Here is a 9,407-nt window from a genome sequence, read left to right as displayed (position 1 = left end):
CAAATGCATACAGGAGCAACCTGTACCAAACCTGTACCTGCACCATGCTCTGCGTGTTGGAGTGAGACGAACAAAAAGCAAAGCACAAGATCAGTTTAGTCTCTTTGGGTAAGCCACGCACCCACCGTGGCTACTGCTGGGGACACAAGCACCGGGATCTCCGCTGCCCACCCCGGGCCGTGTCGCTCTTACGGCACCAACACCGGCCCCGTCCCTCCCTCCCCTCGCCGGCCCCAACCCCGCAGGAGGCGCAGGCCCCGAAGGATCACGGCCGCACCGTTCCGGGGGCTCAGCCAGCACGGGCGGCGGACAAAGCCCGCGGGGGCCCGGCGGGACTTCGTGGGGTCCCCTGGGCGGAGGGAGAGCGGAGATCGGAGCGCGGGAGAAAGCGCCGGGCCCGGCCCCACCTGGCTCAGCGCGGCCCCATCGCCGCTCTCATGGCAACGCGGCCCCGCCGCGCAGGCGCGGCCTCCCCGCCGGCCCCTGGGCGCCTGCGCGGGGCTGCACCGGCCCCGGCCCGGCCATGGCGGAGCCGCTGCGGCCCTTCCGCCTGCGCGGGTGCAGCGGCTCGCAGAAGTTCGGGGTGGCGGCCGGGAGCCTGCGTGGGTTACTGAGAAAGGGCTGCCGGCTGCTGCAGGTGCGGGGCGGACGGGACCGGACCGGGCACTGCCGGGCTACGGATGGTGCGGGATGGGCGGGAGGCACCGCTCGGTGCTAGAGCGCCGGGCTGGGATGATACCGGGCTGTGGTGCCGCTTACCGATGCGGGGCGGATCTGCCCGGGCTGGACGGCACCGGGACTACCGGGTGCTGCAGCTCCGGGCCGGGGCTGGCCGCGGTGACGCGTGCGGAGCCGCAGCCGCTGCCGTCGGGGCCGCCCGGAGCCGGGGTCCCGCCCGCCGCTCACCCGCCCGTAGGGCAGCTTCCCTTGGCAGGCAGCCGCCTCTGCCTCTACGAGGACGGCACGGAGCTGACCGAGAGCTACTTCCGAGCGCTGCCGCCGCAGACGGAGCTGGTGCTGCTGGGAGCCGGGGAGAGCTGGCCGGGATGTGAGTGCGGGGCCGGGCGGGGGACGCGGGGGCAGCGCCGGCCGCGGGGGGCTCAGCCGGTGCCGCCTCACCTGCCCCAGGTGCCAGCGACATCGAGCGGCTCCTGGCCGCGTTCTCCAGCCAGCAGGGCGCTGTGGTGGAGGCTGCGCGGAGGCTGCTGACGGACGAACGAGCTCCCCACAGGCAGAAGCTGCTGGCGGATCTCATCCACAACCTGAGCGAAAACATCCTGGCCGAGGACAAGGAAGACGACAAGAAATGGTTTGAAGGTGTGTTTGTTGCCGTAGGAAGCTGCTACGGGATTCCCAGATCTTGCTCTGCTCTGAAAAGTCACTTATGTCAAGTTTTGTTGCTCTTAAAGCAAAGTTTGGGAGCTCTTGTGGCTGGTGGCATTGGGTACTTGGTCAGGGGTTTAGTTATCCCTTCTATTAGCACGTTTCCTTAGGTTTCTTTAAAGTATATGCACGTTTACTATCAGAGAATATTTTTTTTTTAAATAGCGTTCCCTATTGTTTTAATAAAGATAGCCCTAGAGTACATTTCCCTCCATTAATGTAAATCTGCATTTATGATTTTTTAAATTATTTGCTAATAATATATGGATAGCTTGCACATCTCTGCCATCTAACTGTGCTTTATATTTTCTTTACACTCTGCAAGTCTCCCTTCCCATTCCCAAGCCATTACTGCGGTTATTCCCCAACAATTCTGTTTTCCTTTCATAATCTCTTGGTGTGCCACATATACACAGTAACAAGAAACATAACAGTATCAGCTACTGCTCTCTCAGCAGATGCTCTACAGCATTCTTTTAAGTGCTTAAGAGCAGGTAAAATAAAAAAGAAATGGGAAATTATAAAACCTGTGCAACCTGAGTTAGTGGAAAGCCAGGATGAACTCCCAGCTGGGCAGGAGCTGTGCTGAAGTACAAAATAATCTCATTCCCTCCAGGGCTGGAGTCTCGGTTCAAGAACAAATCCAGCTACCTGCGGCACAGCTGTGAGAGCAGAATGCGAGGCTATATGAGAGAGGTAAAAGTTTCCCTTGAAGTAACTTATGTCAAGCTGTAACAGTAATTCTGTGGCTGCAGGAATATAAAGTACTGCTACAGTATAATATTGTGATTGTAGAAAGGAGCCTCAGGCTGCCACGAGAACCAAGGAGTGATTGTTGCATTTCCCCTCTCTAGGTTAGTGGTTTTATTTCAAATGTTCATCCTGCAGCACGAGATGCCTACAGAGGGATAATCGACCTGATGACAGATAAACTGAAATCTGTGAAGTACAACGGGTGCTACTTTGACAGAAAGGAGGAGGAGGAGGCAGCACGCCTGTGCACTGCAGAGGGGTGGTTCTCCTGTCAGGTACCTGCAGCCTTCCTGAAGAATCACCAGATGGTTTGGGTTGGAAGGGACCTTAAAGATCATCTCATTCCACCCCTGCCATGGGCAGAGACATCTTCCATAGCCCAGTTTGCTCCCAGTCCCATCCAACCTGGCCTTGGACACTTCCAGGGATGGGGGCGCCGCAACTTCTCTGGGCACCCTGGGCCTGGGCTTTACCACCCTCATAGGGAAGAATTTCTTTTGTATACCTGACTTAAACTTCCCCTTTTTTAAGTTTGATCCCATTTCCCCCTCAAGATCAGAGGAAGGGAACAGCTTCCTGGGTGCAGTGTCAGGCTGGGTGGGATGTGGAGTGCAGGATCTCTCTGGTTCACTGGCATGTGGCAGGTGCACGCGGGGGTGACAAGTGTGACATCTTTCACAGGGACCTTTTGACAGAGATGACTGCCCCTGTAAGCATTCCATCAACCCCTACAGTAACAGGGAAAGCAGGATCCTCTTCAGTACCTGGAATCTCGACCACATGTATGTAAAAAGTGTTAATCCAGACCTACTTGCTTCATGGCTTTCAGCTTCTTCAGAAGGTTTAGCCTTAGTCCCTTCCCCTCGGTGTGCAGCTCTGCTGTGAATATGTTGTGAGAAAAAGTGCTGGGATGCTGTTAAGAGCTGTTAAGAGAACAAAACCCTGAAGACAGATGAAATGCTTCCTCTCATTAGCTGCTTTGCTTCTGTGCAGACTTTCTTTGTATGGAAGCAAACCCCTCCTTGCTGCGTTATCCGTGTGAATTCTCCTCTCTGGCAAAACCCCCTCTGACTCATATCAAATGTTGGTGTGAAGCAAACAAGATTTGCTAAAGTAATTTCCTTGGGGGAAAAAAAAATTGTATGCCTAGTTATGGAGAAAGAATTCCAATTCTGCCTGGCTCTGAAAGGAAGATGGAGGCTGGATTTTTCTGAAAAAACTCCTGATGGCAATATTGTCTTGTCTTTTGTGTCCCCAAGAATTGAGAAGAAACGTGCTGTTGTCCCAGAACTGGCAGAAGCTGTCAAAACACGAGACGGGAGAGAAGTGAACTGGGAATATTTCTATCAGCTGCTGTTTACCCTGGATAATTTAAAACTCGTACATATTGCTTGCCATAAGAAAACCAATCATAACCTCAGTTGTGACAAAACCAGAATTTACAGAAAGAGGAAGCAAACCCATGAGATTTCCTAGTGCTGTCTCTGGAAGGGACCTGCTGCTTTTTTCAATCATGTCTGTCTGTTGTTTTTAAATAGCTCCAATTTCTTAAATAAGAACTATTTGAGAGTCCCTAGCACAAGACTGGCTGGGTAACCCAACAACAGTCTCACAAAGCACTCTCCAATATCCATTTAATTCTCCTCTCCTGCCTTCCCACTCCTTACAAGCTTCCCTCAGCTCAAATCAAGTGTGATAAAGGTACAAAATGAGCCAGAGGCTGACACTGATTCTAACCTGTCATCTCCGGCCAGTGTTGGCCCAAAACTCACAGTACACAGAAATGAAACTTGGACAAAACATTTCTTACAAACTAACCTGCAGGGGCTCATAGACTCCTATTCCTCTGGAGATGAAGCCAAACAAAGCAGGATTCAGGATCATGTTTCACTCTGTGCCTTTTGCAGGTAGCAACCAGTGTATTTCAGGAATGCCAAAGGTGATTCAGCAGAGAAGCTGCCACCTCACCTGTACCCAACTCCTGCCCTCATCCCCACCTGCCCCGTTGCCAGTGCTTTGGATGTGCATCTCCCAGAAAGAAGAGCAAAGCTACAGCATATTCCCACATTTTTGCTTTTCCTTTGTTTGCCATCTTCCCTGCTGATTCCCTCTCCTTTCTAACACTTCCTGCCTCTTCAGGTCGAGTTTGCTTGATGCACCCCCAGCAAGGACAGCTATAATGATCATGTTTACAGTAATGTTTACCCACTGCCTTGGAGAATATTGCTTTGGTAAAACATTTCGTACCTCAGGCAACAAATCAGGACTACTTCAATTTTTTACTTGAATTTTTTTTCTTTAATACCAGTTGATAGCAACCAAATTTTTTTGAATTGTCAAATGTAAATGGTGTGAACTTTTAAAATAAAAAATGCCCCCACATCTGTGTGTGTATGAGTACGTGCACAAGAGATTAATCAGATGTGATAGAGCATGAAGGGAAATGTATTTATCAATTGAGCACCAGCTACTTTCTGCTCTGTAAATAACTAGGAAAAGCTCTATTTTCTATCAGATTGTTGGTCCTGGATCAGTTAGTCCACATGAAATTGTGTGGAAATGGTATTTCTGCCTGAGCCCCAAATTACTGGGTCTTGGAAGCTCTGCTAAAGAGATTATTCATTTACTTTAAACAACACATTCAGTCCCTTCCCAAACACTGCAATCTGAAAGGCAAGGAGGTGCATTTTAAGCACAGGATTTCTAATTCCACTGCATGCAATCAATCTTTCCAGCTTCCCTTCCTGCATTCTTTGGCACTGGGGAGGGCAGCACCAGCAGGATTCTGGTGATAAACCCTGTGTCACCTGTGTGGCACGTGTCCCCCAAACTGAAAATGTATTTTGCACAGTGAAGTGAATGTCTGTGTGTGAAACTGTGTTTGCTAGAAAGAGCCAGCAGCAAACACAGCACTGAAGGAATGCTGGGAGGAGCTGCTGCAACATAGAGCTAGGGTGGAACTATGAATATGCAATTTAAAAATCTGGATTTTTCTGTGTTACAGAATTAGGGTGAAAAGAAGCCAAGAAATATCTTTGACAGAAACAATGCATCAGCTGGAGTGGAAATGGGAATGCATTACCATGCCATGCATATGCAATTTGTTTGCTTTACAACTTCTGAATGTTTAACAGGCTCTAGCTGTAGAAATTAATATTTATTTAAACCATCTGCTGATAACATTTTCTCTCTATTTTTAGAAACATAGAAGGAGCTATAACAATAAATACCTAGAAGCTTATTGCATAATCACACTTTCAAAGAAATATTCCCACAAACACTGGGTGAATTAACAGTTCCAGGAATCAGCTGAGGTTGCTCCTTTTCTTTTTTAAACATGTAGAGGGGGCTGCCCCACAGCCTTAGCAATCTTCCTCTGTCCATCAAATCCAAGGGATGGTATTCCTTGTGTATCACCACCAAAGCATTTGTTTCCAAAAATCCCTACTGGAAACCAGTTGAAAAAATACACAAAGGACAATACTTGGAGCAGCAGGTGGAAGGAGGAGGCAGCACCACGGGGTGGGTGTTTGGGGAGCTGACATGCAATGAAAACATGCTGAGCTCCCAGAGATGAGCACACTAAACCCACTCTGACATACTGCATTTCATTTTGCCAGCACCACTGTATTTTAGGGGTTTAATTGGTCCTGAGTTAGGTGTAAATAACCCCACAGAAGGGAGACCCTTGACCTTTGTACCAGGGAGTCAACTGGCTCCTTTATTACCTGGATGCCACAGACATCGCAGAATTAAAAGAACCTTGCTCCAGCATCTTTTTTAACTACTTTGAAAAAAAGGAGTATAACCAAATACTTTCTCAAGATAGAGGCTCAAATTTACCAAAAAAAAAAAAAAAAAAACAACAATACAAACTCCTATTTTCCCTGTGTTTTTTTCCTAAGTATCAGTGATAAAGTACTAAATTATACTTTATTTCCAAATCACTGAAACTTCAGTATTTGCACCAGATAACCGCTGGAATACTGTATCTGCCAATTCCTGCAAAACAAACTCTCCCAGTTCTCTCCCTGAGAAAAGGCAAACAGACACTTCATGTTACTGACAAAACCATTGCCATGTGGTCGCAAGGAAAAAGAAGGATTTAATTTGTTTACAGTTTGTCATCAGACAACATCCTCTTCCTCCTCCTCCTCATCATCTTCCTTTGCAAAGAAATGGAGCTTCCTGGCTTCTCTCCTGCTCCTCGTCACGCTTGGGAGCACAACTGCTGGGAGATGCTGGAGGGAGAAGATCAACAAGGAAAATCTGTGATGGCAAATGGCAGAACTTCTACCTCTACCAGCTCCCACCCTCTCTCAGCTGACACAGGAACCTAACCTCAGCTTGGGAGCAGTGACACAAACCCAAAGCTAAAGCTGTGGGGCTTTAAGGGGAGTCTGCACAAACTAGATCCCAGGGCTGGCATTCCTTCCACTGCTGTGAAAAGGACTGACAGAGGGTGAAGGGCTCTCTAAACAAATCCTCACTCTTCCCTAAATACCACAAGAAACACCTAAAAGATGGCAGCTTCGCTTGCCCCAAAATTATGCTTTGTTAAAGAGACTCAAATACAAAGCTCTGGCCCTTGGATCAGTTCAAGAGCTGAGGTAGACAGAAACCAGTTTCCATTCCAAACAATCCCAGTGCAGCAGGGCTGGAACTGGGTGATTAGAAAAGTCCCTCCAACCCACGCTGTTCTATGTTTCTGTTAAGAACCAAAGACAAGCAAAAATCTATTTTGTCAACAATATTATGTCTCCATAGTGTCATTATCAGTAAAAATACCTATTTCACGGAATTGGGCTAAAAAGTCTAAATAAGAAAGATTTTACACCTGAAATGAATTTAGCTGGGCAAGTAATTTCATCTCTGATAGAGTCAATTTCATCTGGGGTACAGGGCCCAACAATACTGGTAAAATTCATCAAGAGTTTTGAGGTAAATTTTAAGCAGACCAGGGCTGAGCCTTAAGCAAGGAACAGACTCATCATCTCACCAGTTCAACATCTCCAAAGAACCGGTGCACTGGCATGGGCTGGTTGCTGTCCTCATCCGAGAGGCAGCTGCTGTACTCCAGGAGCATCGGCCTCCACAGGTGATCCGCATCCTCCGAGGTGGCCCCATCAAAGCTCCCACAGCTGCTCTCCTCTTCACTGAACACATGAGAGTGGTGTAGATATCCACCCATTTTTAATGGAGTACCACTGGATTTCACTGCTTGTGGCTCCAGAGGAACGCCAAGCTCCTTTCTCTCCTTCCCTTCACCAGTCTCTGGAATGCTTTCATCTTTTTTCTGTTGGATTACATTGCTATCTCCTGGATCTTCTGAACCTCCATCCTCATCAAATGTTTTAGGTGCTTCCCCCTGAGCAGCAAGGTTTCCACTTTCACATGTGAGTCCCTCTAGCTCTGATTTTAGACTGCTTTCTTCACACTTCATCCTTTTTGTGGGCTGTCCTTCAGCAGCTTCATGTGATGAACACTGCTAGAAAAAAAGATAAGATCCTAAAACTCACTAGAAATAAAATAAAATCACCTTATCTCTTTCGTTGTAAAGCTAACAGAACAGAAGGGCTCCATCACACGAGTGGCATTTTGATCCAAACCTTCTAAGTAAAGTAATTAGTAGAAACAGCGTGTAGAGAGTAAAAGAGTAGCAGACAGCTTATATAAACCACAATGTACAGACCATCACCAGCAAGTGAAGAAGACTTTGCTCAGAGAAAAACTAGCACCGTATGAGGCCAACCACCATGTTCATCTTTTCTTAAGAATGATGCTAATGGGATTACTGTGCCAGGGCCTGACTGTCATCACCCAGTAGAGCAAGCAACTAAACCTGCTCTGTATTTCTGCACTGGCACAAACGACGGCGTGGGAGGAGCGGGAACGGCAATAAATTTACCTCAATTCTCCTGATAAATCCCACATGGTGATGCTCAGATTGTAGCTGTTAATAATTACATACGATCCCCCCGCTGTAATCACCTGGCCCCGCGGCCTTTCCCCTCCGCAACACCATCCCACCCAGCCGCGTCCCCCATACCGGGCTCGCCGTGTCGGCCGCTTTCCCCGCGGGCTGTGCGGGGTCAGCTGCCGGGGCTGCCGTCGCGGAGCGCCGGTCCCGGTGTCGCGGCCGTGGGCGAGCGGTGCCGCGGGTGTCCCAGCGCCTCCGGCCCCGCGCCGCGCCGACCGCCGCCATCTTGGGCCGCGCGCGGGCCCGCGCTCGCCATCTTGTGGAGCTCGGTAAAGGAGCCCCGGGGCGAGCGCGGGCACCGGGGAAAGGACTCCGGGAAAAGCGCTCCGGGCACCGAGCAAAGGGCACCGGGCAAAGGGCTCCGGGCAAAGGGCAGCCTCATCCTGGCCCCTGAGGGCAGGGAACCCACGGCCCTCACACACAGCAGCCCCTAGCTTGGACCACAGACAGCATCACCTTAACAGAAGTTTTGTCAAAGGGAGCACAAGGCAGCTCTCACAGATCACGGAATGGGGTGGGTTGGAAGAGACATTGAAGATTACCCAGTGTCATCCCCCTGCCATGGCAGGGACGCTTTCCACTGTCCCAGGTTGCTCCAAGCCCCGTCCAGCCTGGCCTTGGACACTTCCAGGGATCCAGAGGATCTGCTCTGGGCACCCTGTGCCAGGGCCTGCCCACCCTCACAGGGAACAATTCCTGCCCAGTGTCCAATCTGAACCTACTCTCTATCGGTTTAAACCCATTCATCCTTGTGCTGTCACTACATGCTTTGGTAAAGAGTCTTGCCTCATCTTACCTATAAGTTCCCTTCAAGTATCCGAAGCTGCAATTACAGTTTCTGAAGGGAACTTACTGACCTCCCTCCTGGCTGCTGCTTGGGGAAAAACCCAACCCCATCCTGCCTGGGAACTATGTAGCTTATAAATACTTGAAATCGTTTGCTTCCCATTGTGTCTCACTCTGGAGCAGCACTCGCTCCCATTCAAGACGTGGTCAGAGAGTTATTATTCAGATGTTCTTCTCTCTGCTTTCCACAGCCCTCAGGGAACAAATTATGTCAGTAACTCAAATCCCTCTTTAACTTCAAGGACTCTGAGGGTAGCAGATGAATTTCTGTTTAGTAAAGCACCCAGATTTAAGTATGTAATTATCCTGTCTGATGTTCCCGGGGAGGTGCTGCAGGGAGTGATGGCAGGTACCAGTGCCCTGATGGCCACGTCCTCACAATGGGGCCCACGGGCTCCATCCATCACATTAAACACAGCTCCTTTTCCAGTTAATTCAGTGCTTT

At 49.4% G+C, this 9,407-nt stretch overlaps 2 protein-coding genes across 3 annotated transcripts; one reads left to right on the top strand and one right to left on the bottom strand.

Annotated features, from left to right (window-relative positions):
• Positions 1-523: 523 nt before the first annotated feature.
• DFFB (DNA fragmentation factor subunit beta) lies at positions 524-4,506 on the top strand. 2 transcript variants are annotated; one of them, XM_062507544.1, is made up of 7 exons: positions 524-637; positions 922-1,048; positions 1,129-1,317; positions 2,000-2,079; positions 2,238-2,411; positions 2,818-2,918; positions 3,396-4,506. In XM_062507544.1, exons 1-7 carry the CDS (start codon positions 524-526, stop codon positions 3,610-3,612), a joined length of 1,002 nt encoding a protein of 333 aa, XP_062363528.1. In that variant the 3' UTR covers positions 3,613-4,506. The 2 variants fall into 2 exon arrangements, with proteins under 2 accessions (XP_062363528.1, XP_062363527.1); XM_062507543.1 differs by lacking the exon at positions 524-637 and having other exon boundaries at positions 729-1,048.
• A 532-nt stretch (positions 4,507-5,038) lies between these two features.
• C23H1orf174 (chromosome 23 C1orf174 homolog) lies at positions 5,039-8,341 on the bottom strand. Its single transcript, XM_062507672.1, has 3 exons — positions 8,186-8,341; positions 7,136-7,621; positions 5,039-6,377 (listed from the first exon to the last, which is right to left on the bottom strand). The coding sequence occupies exons 1-3, from the start codon at positions 8,339-8,341 to the stop codon at positions 6,264-6,266; spliced, it is 756 nt and encodes a 251-aa protein (XP_062363656.1). The 3' UTR covers positions 5,039-6,263.
• Positions 8,342-9,407: the final 1,066 nt, after the last annotated feature.

This window comes from Cinclus cinclus, chromosome 23, assembly GCF_963662255.1.
Source record: "Cinclus cinclus chromosome 23, bCinCin1.1, whole genome shotgun sequence".
NCBI lineage: Eukaryota > Metazoa > Chordata > Aves > Passeriformes > Cinclidae > Cinclus > Cinclus cinclus.
Note: the sequence above shows the minus strand (reverse complement) of the source record. Positions and strands in the feature narration are given on the sequence as shown.

Bases quoted from the DNA above. Each gene is read 5' to 3' on its own strand.
- DFFB (XM_062507543.1), top strand. From the start codon at position 733: ATGATACCGGGCTGTGGTGCCGCTTACCGATGCGGGGCGGATCTGCCC. The intron at 1,318-1,999 runs GTGTGTTTGTTG...CATTCCCTCCAG, and splicing joins CGACAAGAAATGGTTTGAAG to GGCTGGAGTCTCGGTTCAAG. The intron at 2,412-2,817 runs GTACCTGCAGCC...CATCTTTCACAG, and splicing joins AGGGGTGGTTCTCCTGTCAG to GGACCTTTTGACAGAGATGA.
- C23H1orf174 (XM_062507672.1), bottom strand. From the start codon at position 8,341: ATGGCGGCGGTCGGCGCGGCGCGGGGCCGGAGGCGCTGGGACACCCGC. The intron at 7,622-8,185 runs GTATGGGGGACG...TTTTTCTAGCAG, and splicing joins CGGCCGACACGGCGAGCCCG to TGTTCATCACATGAAGCTGC. The intron at 6,378-7,135 runs GTGAGATGATGA...TTCTCCCTCCAG, and splicing joins TCTTTGGAGATGTTGAACTG to CATCTCCCAGCAGTTGTGCT.